At 37.3% G+C, this 11,485-nt stretch overlaps 1 protein-coding gene across 1 annotated transcript; it reads left to right on the top strand.

Annotated features, from left to right (window-relative positions):
• The first annotated feature begins 1,463 nt into the window (after window positions 1–1,463).
• Window positions 1,464–11,187, top strand: LOC114352911 (uncharacterized). Its single transcript, XM_028304677.1, has 2 exons — window positions 1,464–2,155; window positions 10,617–11,187. The coding sequence occupies exons 1-2, from the start codon at window positions 1,480–1,482 to the stop codon at window positions 10,961–10,963; spliced, it is 1,023 nt and encodes a 340-aa protein (XP_028160478.1). The 5' UTR covers window positions 1,464–1,479; the 3' UTR covers window positions 10,964–11,187.
• Window positions 11,188–11,485: the final 298 nt, after the last annotated feature.

The following is an 11,485-nucleotide window of genomic DNA, read 5'->3' as shown; positions in this document are numbered from 1 at the left end:
TTGTTGTTATTGAACGCTTGTAAAAATAGGTGTAGCAGAGCGCACATTATGGGTCCTATCATGGGTTTGGTTAGGCTCATCAAACCGTTACGTAGGTTTTGTATTCGTGACGATTGTGAAACTAATTTGAACATACAAATACTTTTAAATAAGAAACATTAATTATTCATATGCACTTTTATCCTCAAGTCAGATTTGTTTCCACTTAAATTATTCAATAACTCTGCTATAAGTTAACATTGTTAACTTGACTTTGACTCACCTTTGGGTCAAGAGATTTACTTATCGGAATCAATCCCTACTTAACTCATTCCAAGATTATGGTAAAGTAATGTCCGTTTTCACCATGAATCCCTAATTTTTAAGTGACCTCTTTGAAAACAAAATTCCTGTTATGTGTTACCATAAGGGTCACTTAAAAATTAGGGATTGATGGTGAAAACGGGTTTAAGAATAGTTTATCGACAGTTGACTAGCTGTTATAAGACGACACTATCATCCACCGCGGCACCGGCTCCCTGCAACTGTATCAATGCACTTTATATTTTTTGATTCTTCACCCACCCTTGTCAGCAATGAGTGACCTCCATGTAAGAATCGTTCTCAGCACTTGTGTGTGTTATGAGGTAAAAAATTACCACAATTTCCCGCATGGAGTCACCGGGCAGTATGCACGAACAGACAGACATTCTAATTTGATTAGTATGTTCGCTCGGAAGTCTTCACCGCACATGCTAAATAGCACAGTATTAGGGCTAAATAGTCACATGTACAATAGCTTTAATATGTAGATACGACAGAGTAGAGAATAGAGTTTCAAACTTTATCCGTTCAACCCGCCTTCTGAGCACTGAATCATTTTCATTTTAGGTTATTGTAATTCAAACAATCTATGTCCTACATAACCAAATTGAACTAATTATACCCAACGCAGCCTAGGACCTCCAGTCAAGAGTTCAACTCTTTAATTACTTCCAAAATCACGGAACCACCTATGTATACTTTCATGAATGTTTACAGGGTGTTAGGTAAATGGGTATATGAGCCGACACTAGCCCATGTTAACATGGGCATATACATGGTATGGTGAAGTCAGAAATTTGATATCATCATTTTTTTTTTTAATTTTCATACAAAATAAATTTTATAAAATCTGATTTGTATGAAAAATAAAATAATTAAAATGAAGATATCAATTTTCTGACTTCACCATACCATTTATATGACCATGTTAACATGGGCTAGTGTCGGCTAATATACCCATTTACCTAACACCCTGTATAATGTAATGTGCTATCTATACCTTGATTTTTTAGAATCCAGCAGAGATGTAAACAAACACTTTCATACACAATTACACCATAATCACTTACGTGTTCATAATATCATACACATTATTTAACAAGCCCATGAAACCAACTTTATTTTCACGTTTATACAAGTTTGAAATCAATCTNTACATTGACCGATAGTGATCGCATGGAATGCGGTGCCTGTGCGTCATCATATCACAGCTTATGCGTTGCTATTTCCGCTGAAGACCTAGGTAATTTATCGGCTAAGGCTAAGAGGGACTGGTTATGTCCCGAGTGCCGGACTAGGAGGCCGCGCAGCGATAACTCTAACACTCCGGTTCGTCCATCTACACCTAGCAATATGAATCCCGATGCAAATGTTACAGTGCGCCGCAAGAAACCTCAATCACTCATTGAACCGGCCGGTGACACAAATGTATCACGTTCGGAATTGCGTACTATAATTCAGGAGGAGCTGCGTGCTGTAATGAGAGATTTTACATGCGAACTAAAGAGTGATTGGAACAGACAGTTGAAGGCTATTAGAGGCGAGATCTCCGGACTTACGGAATCGATTCAATTCATGAATGACTCGTTTGAATCATTCAAAACGGATTTGAGCCATTGTATGACTAAAATCAACTCAATTGAGAAGGATAGGGACATGATACGGAGTGAATTAAATTCTATCACCAACCGCCTCAACCAGATTGAACAAATATCTCGTTCTTCGAACTTGGAGATCCAATGTGTTCCGGAGCATAAGTCTGAGAATTTGCTGACAATCGTGACACAACTAGGCAAGGCCGTGTCTTGTCCCATATCGGAGTCAGATGTCCATTATTGCTCGCGTACCGCAAANAGAGGTTTTGTCGCATCACTAGTTCACAGACTAACAATATTTTTATGTCAGTTGGCCATATTTGATGACATTTCTGCTGATTTCTAAAAAATTAGACTGTACATATAAAACTCACACGCTAATAAGTCTCGCGACGGGAAGCTCATTCAGACGAGACTTTACAACTCGATCTATTCGTTTAATGACCGTCAATCGATCAGTGATTGTTCAGTGAATTACTTACTTGTACACTCGCGATTCTTACAGGATGATTATATTTTAATTACCTATTTAAGGTATTTATGGAGGGCATAGAGATAAAAACTAAAGGGCATTGAAACCGCAAGAAAAACAAATTCTTATTCTTCTTCAATATCAATTGTTCTTATCATCATTTCTTCATCCTCATTGCTGTAAAAATGAGTTCATGGACCGACTTTTCAACATAGCCTCCACAGACGAATCGTATGTTTTCATTACAATAAATATACGACGAGTGTTATTATTGTTTTACGATTAATCTTTGAATAGATCAGCCTGTTTAAAAGTATCGTCAGTTCCGTTTGAGTCATAATAATCGGCTCTATTGTATTATAGATTAATATTAATAATCACGTTGATAAAAGTAAAAGCTATTATAATGGGATATGATCAGTATTTTAATAGAATTATTTATGATTTAGACTTGTGGCATGCACATCGAATCAATGCCTCTTATTATGCTTTTTCATAATGGGTGAAACTTTAATAAATCATTAAATTGTCTTGCAATATTTATACAATTTGTATTGCACTAATCCATATTAATAACCTTCGAAGATATTGTTCCGCTAACAAGCATAAAGCAATCAAATCCTTGTGAATAGATTCATGAGTATATTATGACTTTGTATTCTTTAGCAGTCTCACTATTGACGTCTATTAATAAGTTATACTCTCTACTTTTTTTATAAACAGTAGAGTTTCTATTGACTCGTATTACTTTGTACAAATGAAATAGAAGCTCAAGAACTCAAGACGAGGTCCATAAGAAGTGACAGTTTTTTATATAATAGAATGAAACAAATACTGAAATATCCCTCGTAAAAAATACATTTGCACCATAAATGGCGTTATGCATGTTCGATGAATGAAGGGTCGCAAGGAAAGCGGTCCGGCTCCTTTCGCCGCGTTCGCTCTCGAAGGAATGCGCGTGCGCCGGCGGCTGCGGTTCGTGCGAGTTGCGACCGTGCCGCATGTCACTTCCAATAAGCCTAGAAAACTAACAGCGAATAATTATTTCTGTAGAAAATTTCAGCAGTACTCGTACCTTATCGTTTTCTTTGTTTTCTTACATTTTCTAGCCAACCTAAGATCTACATTGGTCTACAGCTCAATAGACCATTTTCGAATGGACGTTACGGATGATAGTAAAAGAACATAAGATGCCGAAGTGAAGCATGAGGACTATACCCAGCAGTGAGCGAAAGTTATTAAAGAGATCTTTATTTTTAATATAGAACTTGTAGAAATAATCATCGATGCAAATGAAAGCTACATAAGCTACATTTGCTGGCGGCTGACATGACTCGATATCTTTTACATTCGAATTGATTACTAAAAGGATTGTCTCAGCCGATTGATAAATCCAGTGCTCATGTAAGAACCCCGGTGTGGTTTCGTAAGCGACGAGCGGTTTGGGAATACTTCAGAGACGAGCCGTGCGCGGGCGCAGCTGCGCAAACGACGCAGGAATGAGGATATTGCCTCTTCTCGTTGCCATAACATCGTGTCGTGGAATAAACGTACTTACATTAGCACTGAAATGTGCGAAACGGTTGACACGAGCAATTACTTGAAAGGTGTTGTTACGGCTAGACTGAGAGAAATGCCAGTGTGAGTGATGCATTTGAAAAACTTAGAACACAGACAGACATGTTTGGCATTTTTAATTACTATTTAACTTCATTTGATCTCTTTATACCTAATTACATAGACTATCATCATCATTAGCTTTCCATTAATTACGTTGTTATCTTTCTATAATAGCAAGAGCACGCTATAATTAATTTACCATAGGTAATTAAAGCTTCAATTAATTAATCAAAGCGCTCTTTTTTATTTTGTTATTTGCTCTCGTATTCACTGAAAGCTGGATTGAAATAAGAATTCCCTGCTAGGTATGTCATGCTTACCTACCTATGTGTGTTAGACTGTAGTTTGTTGAAATTATAATTTCATGTGAAACAGTGAAATGATGAGCGAATCAGATGCCCCGCGCTGAAATAGTGATTGATATACTCAACAGACATCACACAAACACGTGAAACGACAACGTACCTCTACAATACAAGTTTTCGAGTACCCACGCAGGATGTGGAGGTCCGTTAGGCGCCGCCGCGAGGTCCGCAGCCGAAAAACTGCAATAACCGGCCCCTCCCGTTTAATGTCCGAGCACACATGTCTCCGCTTCCACACAAACCATTGAGGTTTGACGAGTTTCCATACAATAAGTGACGTCCGCTGATCTTATGATCGTCTTTTTTTCATCAGCGCCAATAAGCAAGATATTAAATTACTGCGTCTCTTCTACCTTATTTACCCTGTATTCTGTGGTTTGTGGATTGCTAAAATTGAATAAAGTGTCAAGCCAATTTAACAATATTATCGCTTATCATGTCAAAGCCTATAATTTCTTACATTTGCCATGAATAAACCGGAGCCATAAATATGTCAAAGCATCTCTAGAGAACAATAATCGTCTATAAATAACCATGGCGCTCGTCTATTTCGCAAGGAGTGCAATGCCATCGCCAAGGCCGCTGCAATCTGCATAGATTACCAGCAAGAACAGCTCCGCCGTTAATTGCCCATTGTTTGAGCCGCGATGACGCTAGCGCCACCTGTGACAGTTAGTGCGTCAGTCGCTATCGACATTAAAGGTTACATAAAACAGATGTTAGGGGCCTGTTTGTTTGCTGAAACTGAAACGATGAATTAAGATCTGTCTGACCAACCTTCTAAGTTCAGATTATTCTGTAAATGTATTAAGTATTCAAAATTTTGGAACAATCGACACGAAACAGGAAGGATGTATGAGATATGTATGAGTAAGAGCGGCCACCAGATGTTTGATCAACTGAGAAAGTCTCAAATAATTTTCCAAAATGAGTTTTAAGTAGGCCAACGAATGAGTGATTTCACATGAGTAATTCCTACCTACTTGGTGATTCGACATCATCTATATTATTCTTGCACGAAAAGAGTTAAAGTTAGTTTAATAAAACGAAAATTTCAACTACGAATTATACAGCTCGATACCGATTAATTTTAAATTACCCTGAAAATACAGGTCATATTTATTGAAATAGGTAATATGTATTTGGATCGGTCTGTAAAAGCCGGCCAATCTGTATACTTTACTGCTTAAGGCAAAGGCAAGTCGTAGGTATTCAGGGATTGCAATCTAGATGTCGATATTCCGCTTGCGCAATAAGTAAGTCCGACGAAGATTACCTACTTTTAATTTGATGATGGATCACCGAGAATAACGCCGGTTGATTTGTTAAAATTATATTGTGACTTATCACTGGCAGCTAATTAGAAAGGTAATCGTGATTATTTATGGCCTAATCCAATGAAACGTTAAGCGATGCTCGCAAAGAATTTGCAGTTTTTCAGCTATCATTAAAATCATCAAAGACTCAGGCTTAGTAACTGTCCCATTGTTTTCTAAACAGAAAAAGTCCAGGGCAATTATCCTACTTATTACTTTGATAGGATTTGACTCGTTATTGTTAACTATAACTTTATAAGGTAACTTACTATGAATAAAAATGTACGTCTTGATCAACATGTGACAAAAATATCCACAATAAACTAATCAAATATTTAGTTTGCTTAAACTGATACTCAAACATTAACACCTCAACTCGCCAAAGATGTAATTGTTCAGCAAATAGCTTATAACGGTGTCGCCGAAGAAGGCCGCATCAAATATGCGCGAGCAGACGACCCCGCATCTAGGGCACTAAATAAATAAACAAGATCATCCGTTTGACCCGCTTTACTGGTTCTTCGCGTATAATTACGCAAACTCGCTCGAAATACAGTAAAAACACGTCTGCCTTCCTCTATCGTACCTAAATACCGACGATTTTGTCGACTTGAATTGAAATCTATCTGTAATCTAGAAGTTGAAAAACAAATGTTTCAACAAATTTTTGTAACCGTTTGTTATTTATAGGATTTTGAGGAGTTTGCTCTATTTAAACTATATTATTTTTTCAAAGTATTTACAATAAATAGTTTTGCATTTAATATTAAACGAATTTTATAAATAAATAAAAACCAGGTGAGTTACCACGAGATCCAGATATGTGACCGAATAATTTAAATCTGGTTTAGTTTTTATACCACTTACTTACCTAGATCTGTAACAATAATACATAGTTTGTGTCCCAGACTCCCACGCGCGGGATTGAGATAAAAGCAATTGCTTCTGCAGATTCATTAGCGATAAATAAGTATTTTATCATCTCTAGCATTCAATTTCCGACCGTCTCGTGCGCGTGCGCTCGATAGTCGGATCGTATTTCTAGATCTGAAACCAAATTGAATGTGTCAGCTGGTTTATAATACACAACCATGAAAGCAAAACAGCAAATAATAAATATACGGATACACAGGCCCTATATTATTTGCTGAAGTTTTCAAATCAAATCAAATCAAATCAAATCAAATCAAATTTCTTTATTTGCGTAATTCCAGGTACATAAGTGGTCTTACATAGATTTGGTAGGTTTCACTGAAATTTTCTCAAACTTGGAAGCGTGCAAATATTAAAAAGTGTAGTAGACTTTATATCGAAAATAATACTAACATGTCATATTACATTAATTGATTAAAAACAGAAAACTAATAAATTATCATTAATTAAATTATAAACTAATACAGAATGTCATATTGAATAATTATTGTCATATCATATTGAAAATGTCCCGATTCCGACAAAATTATTATTTTCGTAGCCTGTGATAACTTTTTTTTTTTTTTTTTTTTTTTTAACTGTGCTTGTTTTATACGTTTAACGCAGTAATTTTATGAACAACATTAAGATGAAAACATTTATGAAATGTGGGGAAATAGAGATTTTGAAAATCTTTTATCAAATCCGAGGGTTTGATAATAGATTTTCAAGATAAAAACATCTTATTAATTGTCTGACACTCACTATTTTTTTCTTTGCCTTACTCTCACTTCTCTATGATCAATTCCTAAATCACAAACTAACACGCGTGAGTAATATCCTTTTCCTTGTAGTCGATTAAATCTGAAACTACCCGCATGATTAGGTGCGTTAATTCGCATAGTGACAATAATCGCATGTGGAAAGTAATCGCTCGCCGCAATTGTTTGAAAAACGTCAGTTAATAATTAACCGTAATGACGGACAGTGCATATTACCGGGGAACACAGCGAAAACTCGCGCACATTAAATCCCGGCTCCATGAATGAGAAGTAAGAGTCTGCATGCGAGATTAAAGATGGCTCCGCGGTTTTTGTGTGAACGAATTTCAACCGGAAAAAAGCGAGTAAAAACGACAGTATTCATTAATTGCGGGTTCCGCTTCAGTGGCCGCGACACAACGGAGGAAAGTTGTGAGGCTGCGGCAGGCCCGCTGACACTCCCTCCGCATGCACAGCCGATTTATGTGTCATGGTTACAGACGCTAGTGAGCAGCATTTGCTAATTATGAAGACAACGAAGGTCCAAAAACAGTTTAACATTCCCCCGGGACAAACTTGACCTTCCCTGGTTGGGTTTTTATTGGCGGTCAAGCTGTAAACCCTGGGTACACAGGAGTTTCAGCGGTGGGAACGAGAGGTGGAATTAGTCCCGTAATTATGAAGATGCATACGGGTAAGTACCTACACTACACATTAACCGTAACAAGTACTTCTACTGTCTTGCAGCTTTCAAGAATTTCAAGGAGCTTTAAATATGAGCCTACTGGGTGCAGGTCCTCTAGGGCAGTGTTGTGGTAAAGGCGGCTAACTCGCGATGAATAAACCCATTTGGTTTTGTCGCTACCTCTCCCATGGCATCACGGACGCCCTAAAAACTTGCTGTTACGCAGTGCGTCGCAATTCCACCGGCGGAGGGTCGACGACCCGCAGTTGTTTGTAGTCTCTGCGGAGTTTACATACGAATACCTCGTAAAAGCACTTTTTGGTAGTTGTAATAAAACGGATAGTAAAATTGCAACAAAGTAGGTAACTTGTAGGCGTAAGTAGGCAGGATAATCTTACAAGAACTTCACTTCGTTATTAATTTATCAACTTATTACACTGCCGTACAGCTCAATAATCACTCAATACCTACTTTTAATATTGCTTTACCACATCTGCTACGATAAATCAGGAGGATAAAGAATACTCATCGAATAGTAGGTACCTACATTCAGCCTTTTCAGTTAGATCTTACACAAACTTTCCGAGTGAAATATTCTACCGATACTTTTAACACTTTTTTACTTACCAACATATAACAAGACCACAAAGCGAGACGAACACTGTGTGTGAAATTATTTTAAATTTAACATGCAGCTTTCGTTCCGCTATTCAATTGTTGCATGAATCAGAACTGTCAAATTGTGTATTATCCCCGGCTCGTTGATGCTGCGCCACAATCAAAACCAATAGTAAGACTAAAGCCTGCATATGGCACGCAAAGTTTATGTACGGGTTCATTTGTACTGTAACCTTTACAAAAAAACCGTCTTATAGGGTGGGCCAAATTGTCACCAGACTTTATTTAATAGCAATAATAAGAAGATGTTTTACTATGCCCCTTTACTGCGGGTCTTCAGTGCTTGCGCTGGTGCGCGGTGAAAGCTGCGGCATCAGCCAATTCAATTCAGACCGACGGCAGATGAGGTGACGTTTCACTTTCAACTCGATTGACCCGGCCCGGCGTGACATAAGGGCAACTTAATTAATTATTCATAATTAAATTTAATCTGTAGCACTAGTTAGTGGCAAATCTAATTTTATCTTAGCCATGATAGCGTGTTTATTTAATAATCATTCTTTTAATATAAAACGTTTAAATACATACTCGTAGTTTGATTAATACTGGGTCGTGTAAAAATGCCTTTTAAAAGCCTATTATCGCATTTAATTTTGTCATTACAACTAACTTTTTATTTAGTTAGAGGCCACCAGTATTGGAATGTATTTGGTTATACCACAAACGCCTACAATCAAATCAATCTCAATCATGTTCTTTGTCGGTAGAAAAGAAATTTAATTAATGTGAATTTTCACCGTATGCATGATTATTTCTGACTAACACATTTCTTTCAAACTTTGCACACCTAAGTAAGTATATGCCTAATCATATCCGAAAAGCAAGTAATGCCTATCAATTAATCTTTTATCTTTGAATCTGCATATGCTGATACGAAATTTCATGGAAATTTAAAAATATGTAGTATCAATGCTCAAAATTAAGTCGTAATACAAGTATGCCTACTGGCAAAGTAAACTAACAATATGAAAGAAGACTAGTAAAACCACGTGAAGGTATAATAAACGTGCACAATACGGGTAAAACGACATAAAATGTAGTAGGAAACTCATTGTTATAAGGTTGAACATTTCTGTGCTCTGTATTGTGACTGCGCTTAAATTGCAAATTGTTTTCGATGCATAGCAAAGCGCAAAAAATTTACTGCATTATTTTTGTGGCTTATAAATTACTAGCTTTCCGTCCGCGGCTTCGCCCGCTTGGAATTATGTCTTTCACGGAAAAACTTTTTCACGCGCGTTCCTGTTTAAAAAACCGGGATAAAATCTATCCTATGTCCTTTCCCGGGACTCAAACTATATCTATGCCAAATTCATCAAAATCGGTTCTATGGTTTTGGCGTGAAAGAGAGACAGACAGACAGACAGAGTTACTTTCGCATTTATAATATTAGTAGATATAGATGATAAAATCAATGAGATTCAGTCTGAAGGTGAGGTGGGGAATGAGAATTTTTAGGAGTGCATATTGACTTACCTATATGTATATTTATCACTGTATATTTTGTGTCATAGCCTGCTTGGATATTGCTATCGTTGGAAAGCTTGAAAGCTAAGTGACACGCTTAAAAGTTACATAAAAACTGGAAGCTCAAAAGTTTCTCATTGATGAGGTAATAGTTGGGTTAAATGATAGCGTTACACATTATACAATTAATTAGTATAATAAAGGCAGCCGGTTCCCAGCGCTGAGCACGCGTCGCGCGCCACTGAAGGCCGCGAGGGCAGGCGCCGGCCCAGGGCTGCTGGACCGAGCAAGAGAGAACTAAATAACGTTGATTTAATATGTATTGTAAACAATACAGGGTATATAAAAAAAAACGCGTAATAAAGCAGCAACATTTTTAGGAAGGACTTATTCATGATGTTTACTTATTCTGTCATGGTACGAGTAGGTACCTATTTGTAATAGAAAAACCCCGAGAGTCCTCGCCCCCGTTCCATCCTGGTTAAGTTAAGCAGCCCTCGCAACCGGGACTCCCTGTTGGCAGCCGTGATGAAATACAATAAAAGTCATCCTCAGGATAGATTAAACACGGGACATGTGGGGCTTAAGTCAGACAAGAGAACACCAATATACGTAGTGGAAAATCTGTCACCTGACAACAAGTTTCTTCATGGTATGGCTCGGAACCGGGCGAAGGAACTCCAATACAAACATGTTTGGGTTCGAGGCGGACGCATATATATGCGTAAAACAGATACGTCTGAATATGTCCTGGTTCGTAGCGCGGCGACGCTGGATAGTTTAGCTTAAGTTAGGTACTAATTATAATTATATAGTTTCTTTAAAACTGGAGTACAATATTTCTAATAGTTACATTCGATAAGTTAAATATATATTTTCAAAATGTTAGGGGTCTTCGAACGAAGACAACTGAGTTATATAAAAGTGTAATTGGCTGTGACTATGATATCTTAGTTATGTGCGAGACTTGGCTAAATAGCACAATATTTGACTCAGAAATTTTGGACGATCGATTCGTGGTNTACAAAATATTAACTCGGGTTCCTTCGGACGCCTATCTTTGAGCCAAAGGGAAGTTAAATATAATTTGAAATATTTAGATAGAACTAAAGGTGCAGGTCCCGACGGCATTNTTGTAAAAAAACTACCCGGTAAATGGGGAAAGAAAATTTTGTACTTGGGTAAGTACATTGGGCAGTTACTCTTGCTATGTAGTTTAAATGTCAGGTCTGAACTACTATCCTTAATATGTACTTGTACAAGTACGCGGGGACTTACGAGGATAAGTTATCTGAAAACATAGCTACTATA

The sequence above is a fragment of the Ostrinia furnacalis genome, unplaced genomic scaffold (genome assembly GCF_004193835.3).
Source record: "Ostrinia furnacalis isolate ACB-3 unplaced genomic scaffold, ASM419383v2 OfSCF1475, whole genome shotgun sequence".
NCBI lineage: Eukaryota > Metazoa > Arthropoda > Insecta > Lepidoptera > Crambidae > Ostrinia > Ostrinia furnacalis.
Note: the sequence above shows the minus strand (reverse complement) of the source record. Positions and strands in the feature narration are given on the sequence as shown.